The sequence below is a fragment of the Camelina sativa genome, chromosome 8, assembly GCF_000633955.1.
Source record: "Camelina sativa cultivar DH55 chromosome 8, Cs, whole genome shotgun sequence".
Classification (NCBI taxonomy): domain Eukaryota; kingdom Viridiplantae; phylum Streptophyta; class Magnoliopsida; order Brassicales; family Brassicaceae; genus Camelina; species Camelina sativa.
The window spans coordinates 21,824,212-21,835,287 of record NC_025692.1 but is presented as its reverse complement, the minus strand read 5'-3'; the positions used below and the strand labels follow the sequence as shown (position 1 = coordinate 21,835,287).

Here is an 11,076-nt window from a genome sequence, read left to right as displayed (position 1 = left end):
AGTATCATGAGTTGTTACTATCTGATTGCCGTAAACAGATCACAGAAGCATTGTCAGCAGATAAGTTTGAACAGATGTTGATGAAGAAAGAATATGAATATTCCATGAATGTGCTCTCTTTTCAGTTACAAACATCAGATATAGTACCAGCATTTCCTTACATTGCTCCATTTTCAACCACCGTCCCAGATTGCTGCCGGATTGTGCGGTCTTTTATTGAGGATTCGGTTAGTTTCATGTCTCATGGAGGTCAGCTTGATTTCTATGATGTCGTGAAGAAGTATCTGGATAGGCTTCTAGGCGACGTTCTCGACGAGGCTCTGCTGAAGCTGATTAACTCGTCGGTTCATGGAGTTTCTCAGGCAATGCAAGTTGCAGCAAACATGGCCGTGTTTGAGCGTGCTTGCGATTTCTTCTTCCGTCACGCTGCACAGCTTTCAGGAGTTCCTTTGAGAATGGCAGAGAGAGGTAGGAGGCATTTCCCATTGACCAAATCTCAAAACGCTGCAGAAGATACACTCTCAGGAATGCTTAAGAAGAAGATAGATGGTTTCATGACGCTGATAGAGAATGTCAACTGGACAAGCGACGATATTCCACAAGGTGGGAATGAGTACATGAACGAAGTGTTGATCTACTTGGAAACTTTGGTTTCCACCGCGCAACAGATATTACCCGCTAAAGTTTTGAAAAGGGTTTTGCGCGATGTCCTTGCCCACATTTCTGAGAAAATTGTTGGAACATTATGCGGGGATCTTGTAAAAAGATTGAGCATGGCTGCAATCAAAGGACTTGATGTGGATATCCAGTTGCTGGACTCATTTACAGAGAATCTAACTCCATTGCTCACGGATAAAGAAGCCAGAGAGATGAAAAAAGCATTCATTGAGATAAGACAGATGATCACTTTGCTTCTGAGTAGCCACCCTGAGAATTTTGTTAACCCGGTGATTAGAGAAAGAAGCTACAATGCATTGGATTACCGGAAGGTTGCGACGGTTTCAGAGAAATTCAGAGATCCATCAGATAGTATATTCGGGACTTTTGGAACAAGAGGGTCGAGGCAAAACCCGAAGAATAAATCTTTGGATGCGTTGATAAAGAGATTGAAAGATGTGAGCTGATGATGGATCCAAGCACAAATCAGAAGCGTAAGTACGATCTCGTCCTTTGTTTTTTATCTATGCTCTATTGTTAATTATATGATTGCTTTATATTTCATTGTTGATGANCTGAAGCTGATTAACTCGTCGGTTCATGGAGTTTCTCAGGCAATGCAAGTTGCAGCAAACATGGCCGTGTTTGAGCGTGCTTGCGATTTCTTCTTCCGTCACGCTGCACAGCTTTCAGGAGTTCCTTTGAGAATGGCAGAGAGAGGTAGGAGGCATTTCCCATTGACCAAATCTCAAAACGCTGCAGAAGATACACTCTCAGGAATGCTTAAGAAGAAGATAGATGGTTTCATGACGCTGATAGAGAATGTCAACTGGACAAGCGACGATATTCCACAAGGTGGGAATGAGTACATGAATGAAGTGTTGATCTACTTGGAAACTTTGGTTTCCACCGCGCAACAGATATTACCCGCTAAAGTTTTGAAAAGGGTTTTGCGCGATGTCCTTGCACACATTTCTGAGAAAATTGTTGGAACATTATGCGGGGATCTAGTAAAAAGATTGAGCATGGCTGCAATCAAAGGACTTGATGTGGATATCCAGTTGCTGGACTCATTTACAGAGAATCTAACTCCATTGCTCACGGATAAAGAAGCCAGAGAGATGAAAAAAGCATTCATTGAGATAAGACAGATGATCAATTTGCTTCTGAGTAGCCACCCTGAGAATTTTGTTAACCCGGTGATTAGAGAAAGAAGCTACAATGCTTTGGATTACCGGAAGGTTGCGACGGTTTCAGAGAAATTCAGAGATCCATCAGATAGTATTTTCGGGACTTTTGGAACAAGAGGGTCGAGGCAAAACCCGAAGAATAAATCTTTGGATGCGTTGATAAAGAGATTGAAAGATGTGAGCTGATGATGGATCCAAGCACAAATCAGAAGCGTAAGTACGATCTCGTCCTTTGTTTTTTATCTATGCTCTATTGTTAATTATATGATTGCTTTATATTTCATTGTTGATGATTCGTTGGTCTCTCAGAAAGAAAGGCAGAAAAAAACACAAAACTGATTTCTTCATCCCAGGAGTGTATTTTTTTTTTTTCCTGCATTTTCGCAAATGAGTTCAATAGTTTGATTTCGAAAATTCAAAGTTCATGTAACCACAGCCAGTCCAAGGCTTGACCTCTCCCCTTTCGATCCTGTTTTAGACTTTTAGTTATATACAGTAGGTGGTTTAAATACGTGTTTTCATATCGAATTAAGCATCTTTTTATTAAAAATATTCTTCAAGAAACTTTTAATCCATGTTTGATTTTAGTTAATGTTTTTCTCAGATAAATAGGTAAACAATTTGAATCGAGTTTAGATTGTGTTAACTTGGAAATTTTCGGTTAGATTGATCTCTAAACTTAACTATCATGGTTTGGATGGGGTTGGTTTAGGCTCCGATTACCGGAGCGGTAAATGGTCGGATTGATTCTGTGGTGACCAGGTTAAACCAAAGCGGTACCGATGCTTTTAATGCGATGCCAGATACACACTTTGTTTCTTCGTTTTCAATCAAGGTTGGTTTGGTTACCACGTGATCGTGTTTGTTCCTTTGAACACGTGCCCTCTCTGTCAACCAAATTGCAGCCGTCCATCTAATCGCATGGTCTCTCCATCAGACGCGCTGATTTACACTGTCCACAAACAGAAGACACAAACACCTAACAACCATCTTCCGTTTGCTGTGTACTTATGATGAGAGTGACACAAAGCTTAAGTAAAGCTTCAAAACAGAATACAATCTCAAACACGAGTCATAGGATACAAAAACTGAAAAGAACCCATGTCGCCGAACGCTAAACTCACTAGTAATATCATTTTCTTATTTCTCTTCTTAACCGCTTCCTTCGCCGTCTCCGAACAAAAGCTGACCGCTTACAACGCCGTCAGACGCTACAACTTACCACCAGGAATCCTCCCAAAAGGCGTCGTGGACTACGAGCTCAACACCAAAACCGGAGATTTCAAAGTCTACTTCAACGACTCGTGTGAATTCACCATCCAATCGTACCAGCTCAAGTACAAATCAACTATCTCCGGCGTTATATCCCCCGGTCATGTCAAGAATCTGAATGGGGTTAGTGTTAAGGTGCTTCTCTTCTGGGTCAACATCGCTGAAGTGTCTCTCGACGGCGCCGATCTTGATTTCTCCGTCGGAATCGCGTCAGCCAGTTTCCCGGCGGCTGATTTCGAAGAGAGTCCTCAGTGTGGTTGTGGGTTTGATTGTAATGGGCTTTTGTTTTCTTCTTAAATCTACTGGGCCTTGTATTGTATACTGAATAAAAAGGTCTTCTCTGTATGTGCCATGAGGAATAGTTAATTAATTAATAATCTTATTAGTGTGCATATGATTAGGTTTCTTTATGTCTCTTTGCACTTAACACATCAAATTTTTAATGGTGCCTTAACCATTTTTTCATTTTTGATTTGTTTTTCAGTGGTGATAAAATGTCACTAACCAAAATAACTTTAAGCCAAATGATAATAAGATCATAGAAAATTATTAGAAAGTGTGGTCTAAATTTTACATAATCTATAGATTTCATTCACGAAAAAATAAGGATAATCCTTATAATTGAGATAGTCATGTGCAATTTTTTTGTCATTTTGTTAACAAAAGTCTTTTAAGATAAAATTATTTCAAAATCATCCATAACAGAAACTTTTCCAAAAATAATTAGTCTCATCACTACAAACCTGACAGCCTGTTGCGACTAGTTGTCTACCTAAAAACGGCGTCGTATTTAATTTTTTTCCAAAGATATTTTCAACGAACATTACAAAAAGTCTCCGACGGAGAAATCAAAAAAGCTTTTTGATTTTTGTGTTCCATCGAAAACCCAAATGTCTCATCTCACGATTGTAATCGTTTCTATCATCTTCCTCTCTCCACTCGCCGTCTCCGTGACCTTCGCCGCCGAATCGGAAACTCCGACGGCGTATTCACTCCTCCAAAGCTACAACTTCCCCGTAGGAATCCTTCCAAAAGGAGTCGTGGCTTATGATCTAGACACAGCAACAGGCAAATTCCATGCTTATTTCAACAATTCGTGTAGCTTCTCTCTTGTGGGTTCTTACCAATTGAATTACAAATCGACGATCAGTGGTTACATATCGGAGAACAAGCTCAAGAAACTGACTGGTGTTAAGGTCAAAGTATTGTTCTTGTGGCTTAACATCGTCGAGGTTATCAGAAACGGAGACGAGATGGAGTTTTCAGTTGGGATCACGTCGGCCAACTTCGCGATTCAGGAGTTTTTGGAATCGCCTCAGTGCGGGTGTGGTTTTGAGTGCAAGGATTCGAAATTGGAGTCGTTTGCGAGAAGAAACACTCCTTTTGTCTCTTCCTCTTGAATTTGAGAAAATAAAAGGTTCAATTTTTTTTTCTTTGTGTAATTTGTCTTTCACAAAAAAGAAGTCTTTACCTTTTAGAAAAAAGATCGCATCTTTTTGTTATGTATTGTCCCAATAATAATATGAGCGTTAGTTTCTGGAATCCGTAATTGTTTTACTTCAGAAGGGATTCAAGTTGTGAAAGTAAAGATATTGGTGAACATTGTGAAGTGAATTTGGCTGATTTGTGATCTGAAATTTTCTTAAGAGTGAATGGTTTTAATTTTGTTTACAAGGTTCGTTTCTGAATCATGGTAGTGGATAAAGGTTATTCCTTATTTGTGTCGATTTGGTTGGATGTGCTGGTAGTTAGGAGGAAGCTGCAGTTAGTAGATTTGAGGCCAGAGTTTTGAGGACTGTTTTAATCGATCTTTGGGACACTCAGATCTCGGATAGGATTGAGCTGCTGTCAGTACAGTAGGATAGTATCTGTCGGTCATTAGATCTTGGTTCTTTATCTTTGATGAAGAGAGAATTAGCTTGCAGATATTAGAGATAGTTAGTGAAGATGTCTTTGGTAGAGTCTTGTGCTTTGTGGTAAGTGGAAAATGTTGCTGATTGTTTTCATCTGTTTTGGGATGGATTTAGAACATGGTTCTTTGAAGTTCTACACTGATTTCATCAGGCCATTGTGTTGATGATGGATACTGGTCTTTGTGAGTCACTCCAAATTAACATTCTCATAGGCTTGAAGTAGTATTAGGAACTGGGAAATGTCTATGGATCTACACTAATGAGATATTTGTATCTCCGATAGGATTGAGCTGCAGTTAATAGAATAGGAGTCTATCGATCAGTCGATCTAGGATCTTTCTCTTGCAGATGTTGGAGTTAGCTAGTGAAGATGTTTTTGGTAGAGTCTTGTGACTTTTTCATCTGTTTTGGGATGGAATTAGAACGTGGTTCTTTGAAGTTCTACACTCATTTCTTTATTACATCATGCCATTGTGTTGATGATCGATACTTGTCTTTGTGCTTCACTCCAATTTAACATTCTTATAGGCTTGAAGTAGTATCAGGAACTGGGACAATAACTAATGGATCTACACTGATGAGTCTGATTGTCCTCTTTTGAGATAGATGTCTACGACTACCGTTAAAGAGAATATAAGAACCAAATTTACCATCACGAAACAGAGTTTGAATGTAGTAACTGAAACACAGGTTAAAATGATTATAATCCTTCATTCCTTTGTATATAAGGTAAGATTTGATTGCTGACGAGAAGTTAGAACATAAAAAAAGGGCTATGGAGATTTTAGATGATTTTCTTGTTCTTCTCTCTGGTGGGCTTTTGAGAGGAGCGGTTCAAAGCTTAAATCAACTGAACCGGGTCATGGATCGAGTAACCAGTTTGAGTTTTATGGTCTTTGATGCTTAAACTCAATCCTTGTAACTCGTTTCTCGTAAGATTCATCTACGTTACCACAGTTTTGGACTTAAGCCTTAAGGTCAAGATATGGTTTATGCCATGGGAAAAATGTCAACTAAATCATGAACTTACATAAAAACGCCAATTAAACCCTGAATTTTCTCTAAGCCCATTTAAATCATTTAATTCTGTTGCTAAATCTATTTAAATATCACATTTTACTAAAAACGCCAAATTACACATCGTGAAAAATTGGGTAACAGAGAAACTAACCTCCGTTAACATCTGTTAGATTAACCCGTTAGAATAAAATGACGTCGTTTTGTTCCTGAATCTTATTCAAACGCAAAACCTAATCCCCAAATTCAAATTGGGAAAAATCCCTAAAACCCGAAATCGATTTCGCATCATCCTCTCTTCACCTTCTCTTCACCTTCTCTTCTTCACGATTTTGAGATATGAGTTGCAATTTTGGACAATCAAGTTGTGAGAACAGAGGACGGGGTTCCCATGGTTTTCCGGCAAAGTGTCATTACGGCTTAGATGTTGCCATCTACACGTCGAGTACGAAGCAAAACCCAGGAAGACCTTACTTTCGTTGTCCAACCAGAGGAGATGTAAGTAACTAATTGTGTTATGAATTTGTGTTTTCTAGATTTGTTGATAAAAGTTAATCAATTTACGTTTGTAGGAGCATTTGTTTAAGTGGGTGGAAGAAGGTGTGTACGAAGAGCTTGTAGAAGCATTACCGAAAATCTCCATTATTAACAATGAGATAAGCAATGCAAGATATGAGGTTGCTGTCGAAATTGATGGGTTAAAGACTCGAATTGAAGAATTGAAGGAAGATGCAATGTGTAGCAAAAGAGAACTTAAGAAATGGAAATTGATGATATTATGCTTGGTATGCCTTTGTGTTACTGTAATTGTCATTGTAATTCTAATGTGTAAAACCTCAAAAGGAACATTTGTTCTTGGTTACTAGTGTCTTTGTGTTCTGTCTTTGGTGTATGATCATCGGTTGTAGTTGTGTTGTGTCTTTGTATTGTGTCTTTGGTTAATGAATAAATTTGGTTTGGATATGAGTTTCACAAAACAAAAGGGAGGTTGAAAACAAAAAGCATTCATAATGAAAACATTTAGTTCACACAACTAGTTGAACCGTAACATCAATCCACGTTCAACACACTTAACCAAAGAAGACTAAAACAAACAAACCTAATGGAATACATTTGGTCCACACAACAACAAAACAGCATTCCTGAACACTTAAACCAAACAAAGTAACAATTCAATCATAAAGATAATCTAGGAGGAACACTGAAACCATGATGCAAATCGACCAAGTCCTTGCTCTTCTTGTCTTTGTGATCCTCCAGCTTCCCCGTGTGACCCAACCGCTGGTCCTTGGGATCCTTTCTGTGCTTGTGACCCAACCGCTGGTCCTTGGGATCCTTGTCGAGCTTGTGACCCAACCGTTGGTTCTTGTGGTTCTTGGTTTTTCCTTGGTCGACCTCTTGGTCTCTTTGGTGCACTTGCAACCACAGTAGGATTTTTGCAGCCATGCTTGTTGTGCCCTTGTTGGAAGCAGTTAGAGCATGTCATGACCCTTTTTTCCCGTGACATCTTATTTGACGAAGATGAAGATTCATTTCTTCCTTTCCTCCTTGCATAGTTAGACGGCCTTCCTGGGTTCCCTCTTCTCCATGGTGGTGGCAATACAGTCAGCCTATTCAATCTAGGCCACAATTTCATCCCTTGGACAGGCCTAATACCATCCATGTATGTCTCTTTCCACCTTATCCTTGTGTAACAAGCATTAACATAGTCCTCCACCTTTTCTCTCTTTCCTAGTATCACACATGCATCATGAACACAAGGGATTCCAACCATTTGCCACTTCTTGCAACCACAAGTTCTCTCATTCATATCAACACTATAGCCAACACCATTCTGATATACCTCATGAATGTTGTGTCTTGCCATATATCTCTGGCAAGCTCCTGCCCCAACTATCATTTTTTCAATCTCCGCATGAGCTCTCTTTGTGAACCATGTCTTCATCCGGTCAGCTATGACAAAGCACTTTGCATTTCTGACCATGCATTGCCTCCTTATGTCCTCTAGCATATCCAATAAAGGCTTCTTCTTTGCCTGTCTTATAGTTCTATTAAAAGACTCACTCAGATTGTTGAGGTTGTCATTGTAGAGAGTACCAATCCTAAAGAAAGCTCTGCTCCAGGTAAGTGGATTAGTAAGCTGCAGGGATGCATAAGCTTGAGGATTGTAAGCCTTTAGTTCTGCCATACGATCATTAAATTCTCATGTGGTGTAGCTGGGTGCTATTTTCCAAAACATATGTTGTAGTTGTTGATCGTGGTTGTCTCTTTTCCAGTTCTCCATTATGTGTTTAGCACACTATCGATGCTCAGCATGTGGCAGAACACTATGGATTGCTTTGACCAAGCCCTGAAAAAAGTAACATTTGTTAGACCTATCATCGATTGTATAGTATAAATAACACTTTAATTATACTCTTAGTAGACTCACCGATTGTTTATCTGAAATGAGGGTGATATTCCTCATTGTATGAAGACCCAAACTTGCAGCAAGATGTCTCACAAACCAATCCTAATTATCATCGTTTTCTATTTCTACAACTGCCCAAGAAGAGGAACAATTCTATTATCTCCATCTCTACCAACAACAGCTAGAATATGACCTTTTATATCCCACTTTAGGAATGCTCCATCCAACCCTATGATAGGTCTACATGTTTTTTTCCAATATTCTTTCTGTGATTTAAAAAAAATATATAACCTAAAGAACCTCTGCTTGCTTCCAACTACTGGCCCTGGGATTGTCTCAATCTCAAATCCGGACTCTTTATTTTGCTGCAAAACCTCTGCTTGATAATCCCATATACGCGCAAAGTGGGATTTATGACTAGTCCTTCTTGCTTTCATAACTTTAGTCTTTGCCTTTGCACATTGGTCTGGAGTCACCTCCAACTTATACTCTCTTTGTATCTCAGCAGCCATCTCGTTTTTAGTAATCTTTGGATTCAATCTCAGCCTTTCCTCAAACAAAAAAGCAATTGTAGACCGATTCAACATCTTCGAATAGCCTGACCTCACACATATATGCTCATTGACATATACTTTTATCTGCATCTTATGCTTCCTCTTCTCATATGAACAATAGACTCTCCAAGGACATCTCAAACCATCATCATCCACATAACAACACTTCGCACCAACTATCAAAGCTTGAGACCTATAGAGTTTAATACCGTACCATGTCTTTAACGAGTACATCAACAATGCAAGTTTGAATTCTTCAAGAGAGTTGTACGTTTTCTCCACTGCTAACAAACCCTCGGGATCGTCAACATCTCTACGACCTCCATCTTCTTTGTCTTGGACCTCGTCTTTGTCATCAGATGACAAAGGATCTAGAATTTTGTCGTCGTCCCATATATCATCACCGCTGTCGAAATCAGAACCATCTTCTATTCCTCTAACAGCCTCTGGGAAGTCGTCTGCAATGTTTGCGATAACATCTTCTTCCACACCCTGCATTTCGTTATCTTCACCACCAACTCCATTATCAGCATCATCGAAGTCGTCATCATCATACACCACACAGTCATCTTCACTGTCGTGCTCCACTTCATGCTCAATAGCCTCGTCTTCACCGCTTCTTTTTTCCTGTTTTCGACGCCGTTTTTTTGCTTAACCTTTATCTCTGGCAACAACAGCCTCTGATAAAACTTCTTGAGCACCAAATCCTTCTCTGACCTCAACCTCTACAGCTCCAATTCCTTCGACCTCAGCCTCCAAAGCTCCACCTCCTTCGATTACCTCAACCTCTACAGCTCCAACTACTTCGACCTCAGCCTCTGAAGCACCAAATCCTTCTCTGACCTCAACCTCTACAGCTCCAACTCCTTCGACCTCAGCCTCCGAAGCACCAAATCCTTCTCTGACCTCAACCTCTACAGCCCCAACTCCTTCGACCTCAGCCTCCGAATCACCAAATCCTCCGAACTCGTCCTCTGGAGCTTCATACATAATTAGACTATTTGATTCGTCTCGCGGTGGATCTTCAACTCTTTCTCCAACAAATGAAATCACACCCTTGTTTTTACTTTTGGCATCAAATCGAAAACAAGGTTAAATGTTTGTGAAATTAGGGATTAGAGATCGAAATAATTTGGGGATCGAAGTAATTGTGAAATCAGGGTTTCGTTGTTCCCAGTCGGGTTAATCTAACAATTGTTAACGGATGTTAAACGGAGGTTAGTTTCTCTGTTACTCAATTTTTCGCGATGTGTAATTTGGCGTTTTTAGTAAAATGTGATGTTTAATTAGATTTAATAACGAAATTAGATGATTTAAATGACCTTAGAAAAAGTTCAGGGTTTAATTGGCGTTTTTGTGTAAGTTCATAAATAAAGTCATGGATCCATTTGTCAATGGATCTGAAAATACAATTAGGAAAATCAACGAATGTGCACAAAACATATATTTCCGGTTAAGTCCTTTTAAACCGGTGACGTTGAGCTCTTGAGGGTTGATATTTTGATATGGCATTTATAAGGAAAGTTTCGAAATTAACCGCGATTGATTTCATGTTAATTTTGGGTCTTGGGTCAAGGTCTTTCGGTTATTACAATTACAATATTTTAGAAAGAAGATACTATTCCATCCCATATTTTCTCCCGTAGAATAACAAAGGGAGATAGTTTTGTGGGAGGCATCACATTGACATTACACAAGTCCTTGTCAAACGAATTATGCAGGCATCCAATGAAAGTCGTGTCAAGTGAGTAGCGAAGGATCGATAATAACTCATAAATAAGTAAATAAAAATTTATCATATAATAACGTAAATGAAAATACTAGTCAACTATTGATGACTTTGCACTTTTGTAGAACATAATATAAAAAAAGTCAATGGTACTTGTTCCTTCGATTCCAATGTGTATATTTCTGATATGCATACGAATGAATTTACAGATGTAACATTAACAGTTTTTGTAGTATGATATGGACAAGAATGATCCAATAGCTATATTTATTCTTGTGAATATGTTGTACTATAGCTAGCATTTAGGTCATTTCCATTAAAATATCTTAACATA

The 11,076-nt window shown here is 39.0% G+C and overlaps 5 protein-coding genes across 7 annotated transcripts in view; 4 read left to right on the top strand and 1 right to left on the bottom strand.

Moving 5' to 3' along the window:
• The window catches only part of LOC104707866 (exocyst complex component SEC15B), a 3,983-nt gene extending 1,722 nt beyond the window's left edge, over nt 1–2,261 (top strand). Inside the window, exons 2-3 of one of the 3 annotated variants that reach the window (XM_019228625.1) lie at nt 134–323; nt 1,233–2,261. In XM_019228625.1, the coding sequence (XP_019084170.1) occupies nt 134–323; nt 1,233–2,033 (991 nt within the window). In that variant the 3' untranslated portion in view covers nt 2,034–2,261. Of the gene's footprint in view, nt 1–133; nt 1,182–1,232 lie in introns of all 3 variants that reach the window. The other 2 variants (XM_019228624.1, XM_010424305.2) reach the window with 2 other exon arrangements.
• LOC104707865 lies at nt 2,452–3,511 on the top strand. Its single transcript, XM_010424302.1, has one exon. It carries the CDS (start codon nt 2,949–2,951, stop codon nt 3,414–3,416), a length of 468 nt encoding a protein of 155 aa, XP_010422604.1. The 5' UTR covers nt 2,452–2,948; the 3' UTR covers nt 3,417–3,511.
• Nucleotides 3,907–4,765, top strand: LOC104707864. The gene has a single exon (XM_010424301.2). It carries the CDS (start codon nt 4,010–4,012, stop codon nt 4,517–4,519), a length of 510 nt encoding a protein of 169 aa, XP_010422603.1. The 5' UTR covers nt 3,907–4,009; the 3' UTR covers nt 4,520–4,765.
• Nucleotides 6,389–6,915, top strand: LOC104709801 (uncharacterized protein At1g43920, Chloroplastic-like). The gene is made up of 2 exons (XM_010426359.1): nt 6,389–6,547; nt 6,622–6,915. The coding sequence occupies exons 1-2, from the start codon at nt 6,389–6,391 to the stop codon at nt 6,913–6,915; spliced, it is 453 nt and encodes a 150-aa protein (XP_010424661.1).
• Nucleotides 7,239–8,237, bottom strand: LOC104709800. Its single transcript, XM_010426358.1, has one exon. It carries the CDS (start codon nt 8,235–8,237, stop codon nt 7,239–7,241), a length of 999 nt encoding a protein of 332 aa, XP_010424660.1.

What these genes read in the sequence shown, in the direction of transcription:
- LOC104709801 (XM_010426359.1), top strand. Translation starts at nt 6,389, where the DNA reads ATGAGTTGCAATTTTGGACAATCAAGTTGTGAGAACAGAGGACGGGGT. An exon ending in GTTGTCCAACCAGAGGAGAT is followed by an intron (nt 6,548 to 6,621) that starts GTAAGTAACTAA and finishes TTACGTTTGTAG; the next exon opens with GAGCATTTGTTTAAGTGGGT.
- LOC104707864 (XM_010424301.2), top strand. Translation starts at nt 4,010, where the DNA reads ATGTCTCATCTCACGATTGTAATCGTTTCTATCATCTTCCTCTCTCCA.
- LOC104707865 (XM_010424302.1), top strand. Translation starts at nt 2,949, where the DNA reads ATGTCGCCGAACGCTAAACTCACTAGTAATATCATTTTCTTATTTCTC.
- LOC104709800 (XM_010426358.1), bottom strand. Translation starts at nt 8,237, where the DNA reads ATGGCAGAACTAAAGGCTTACAATCCTCAAGCTTATGCATCCCTGCAG.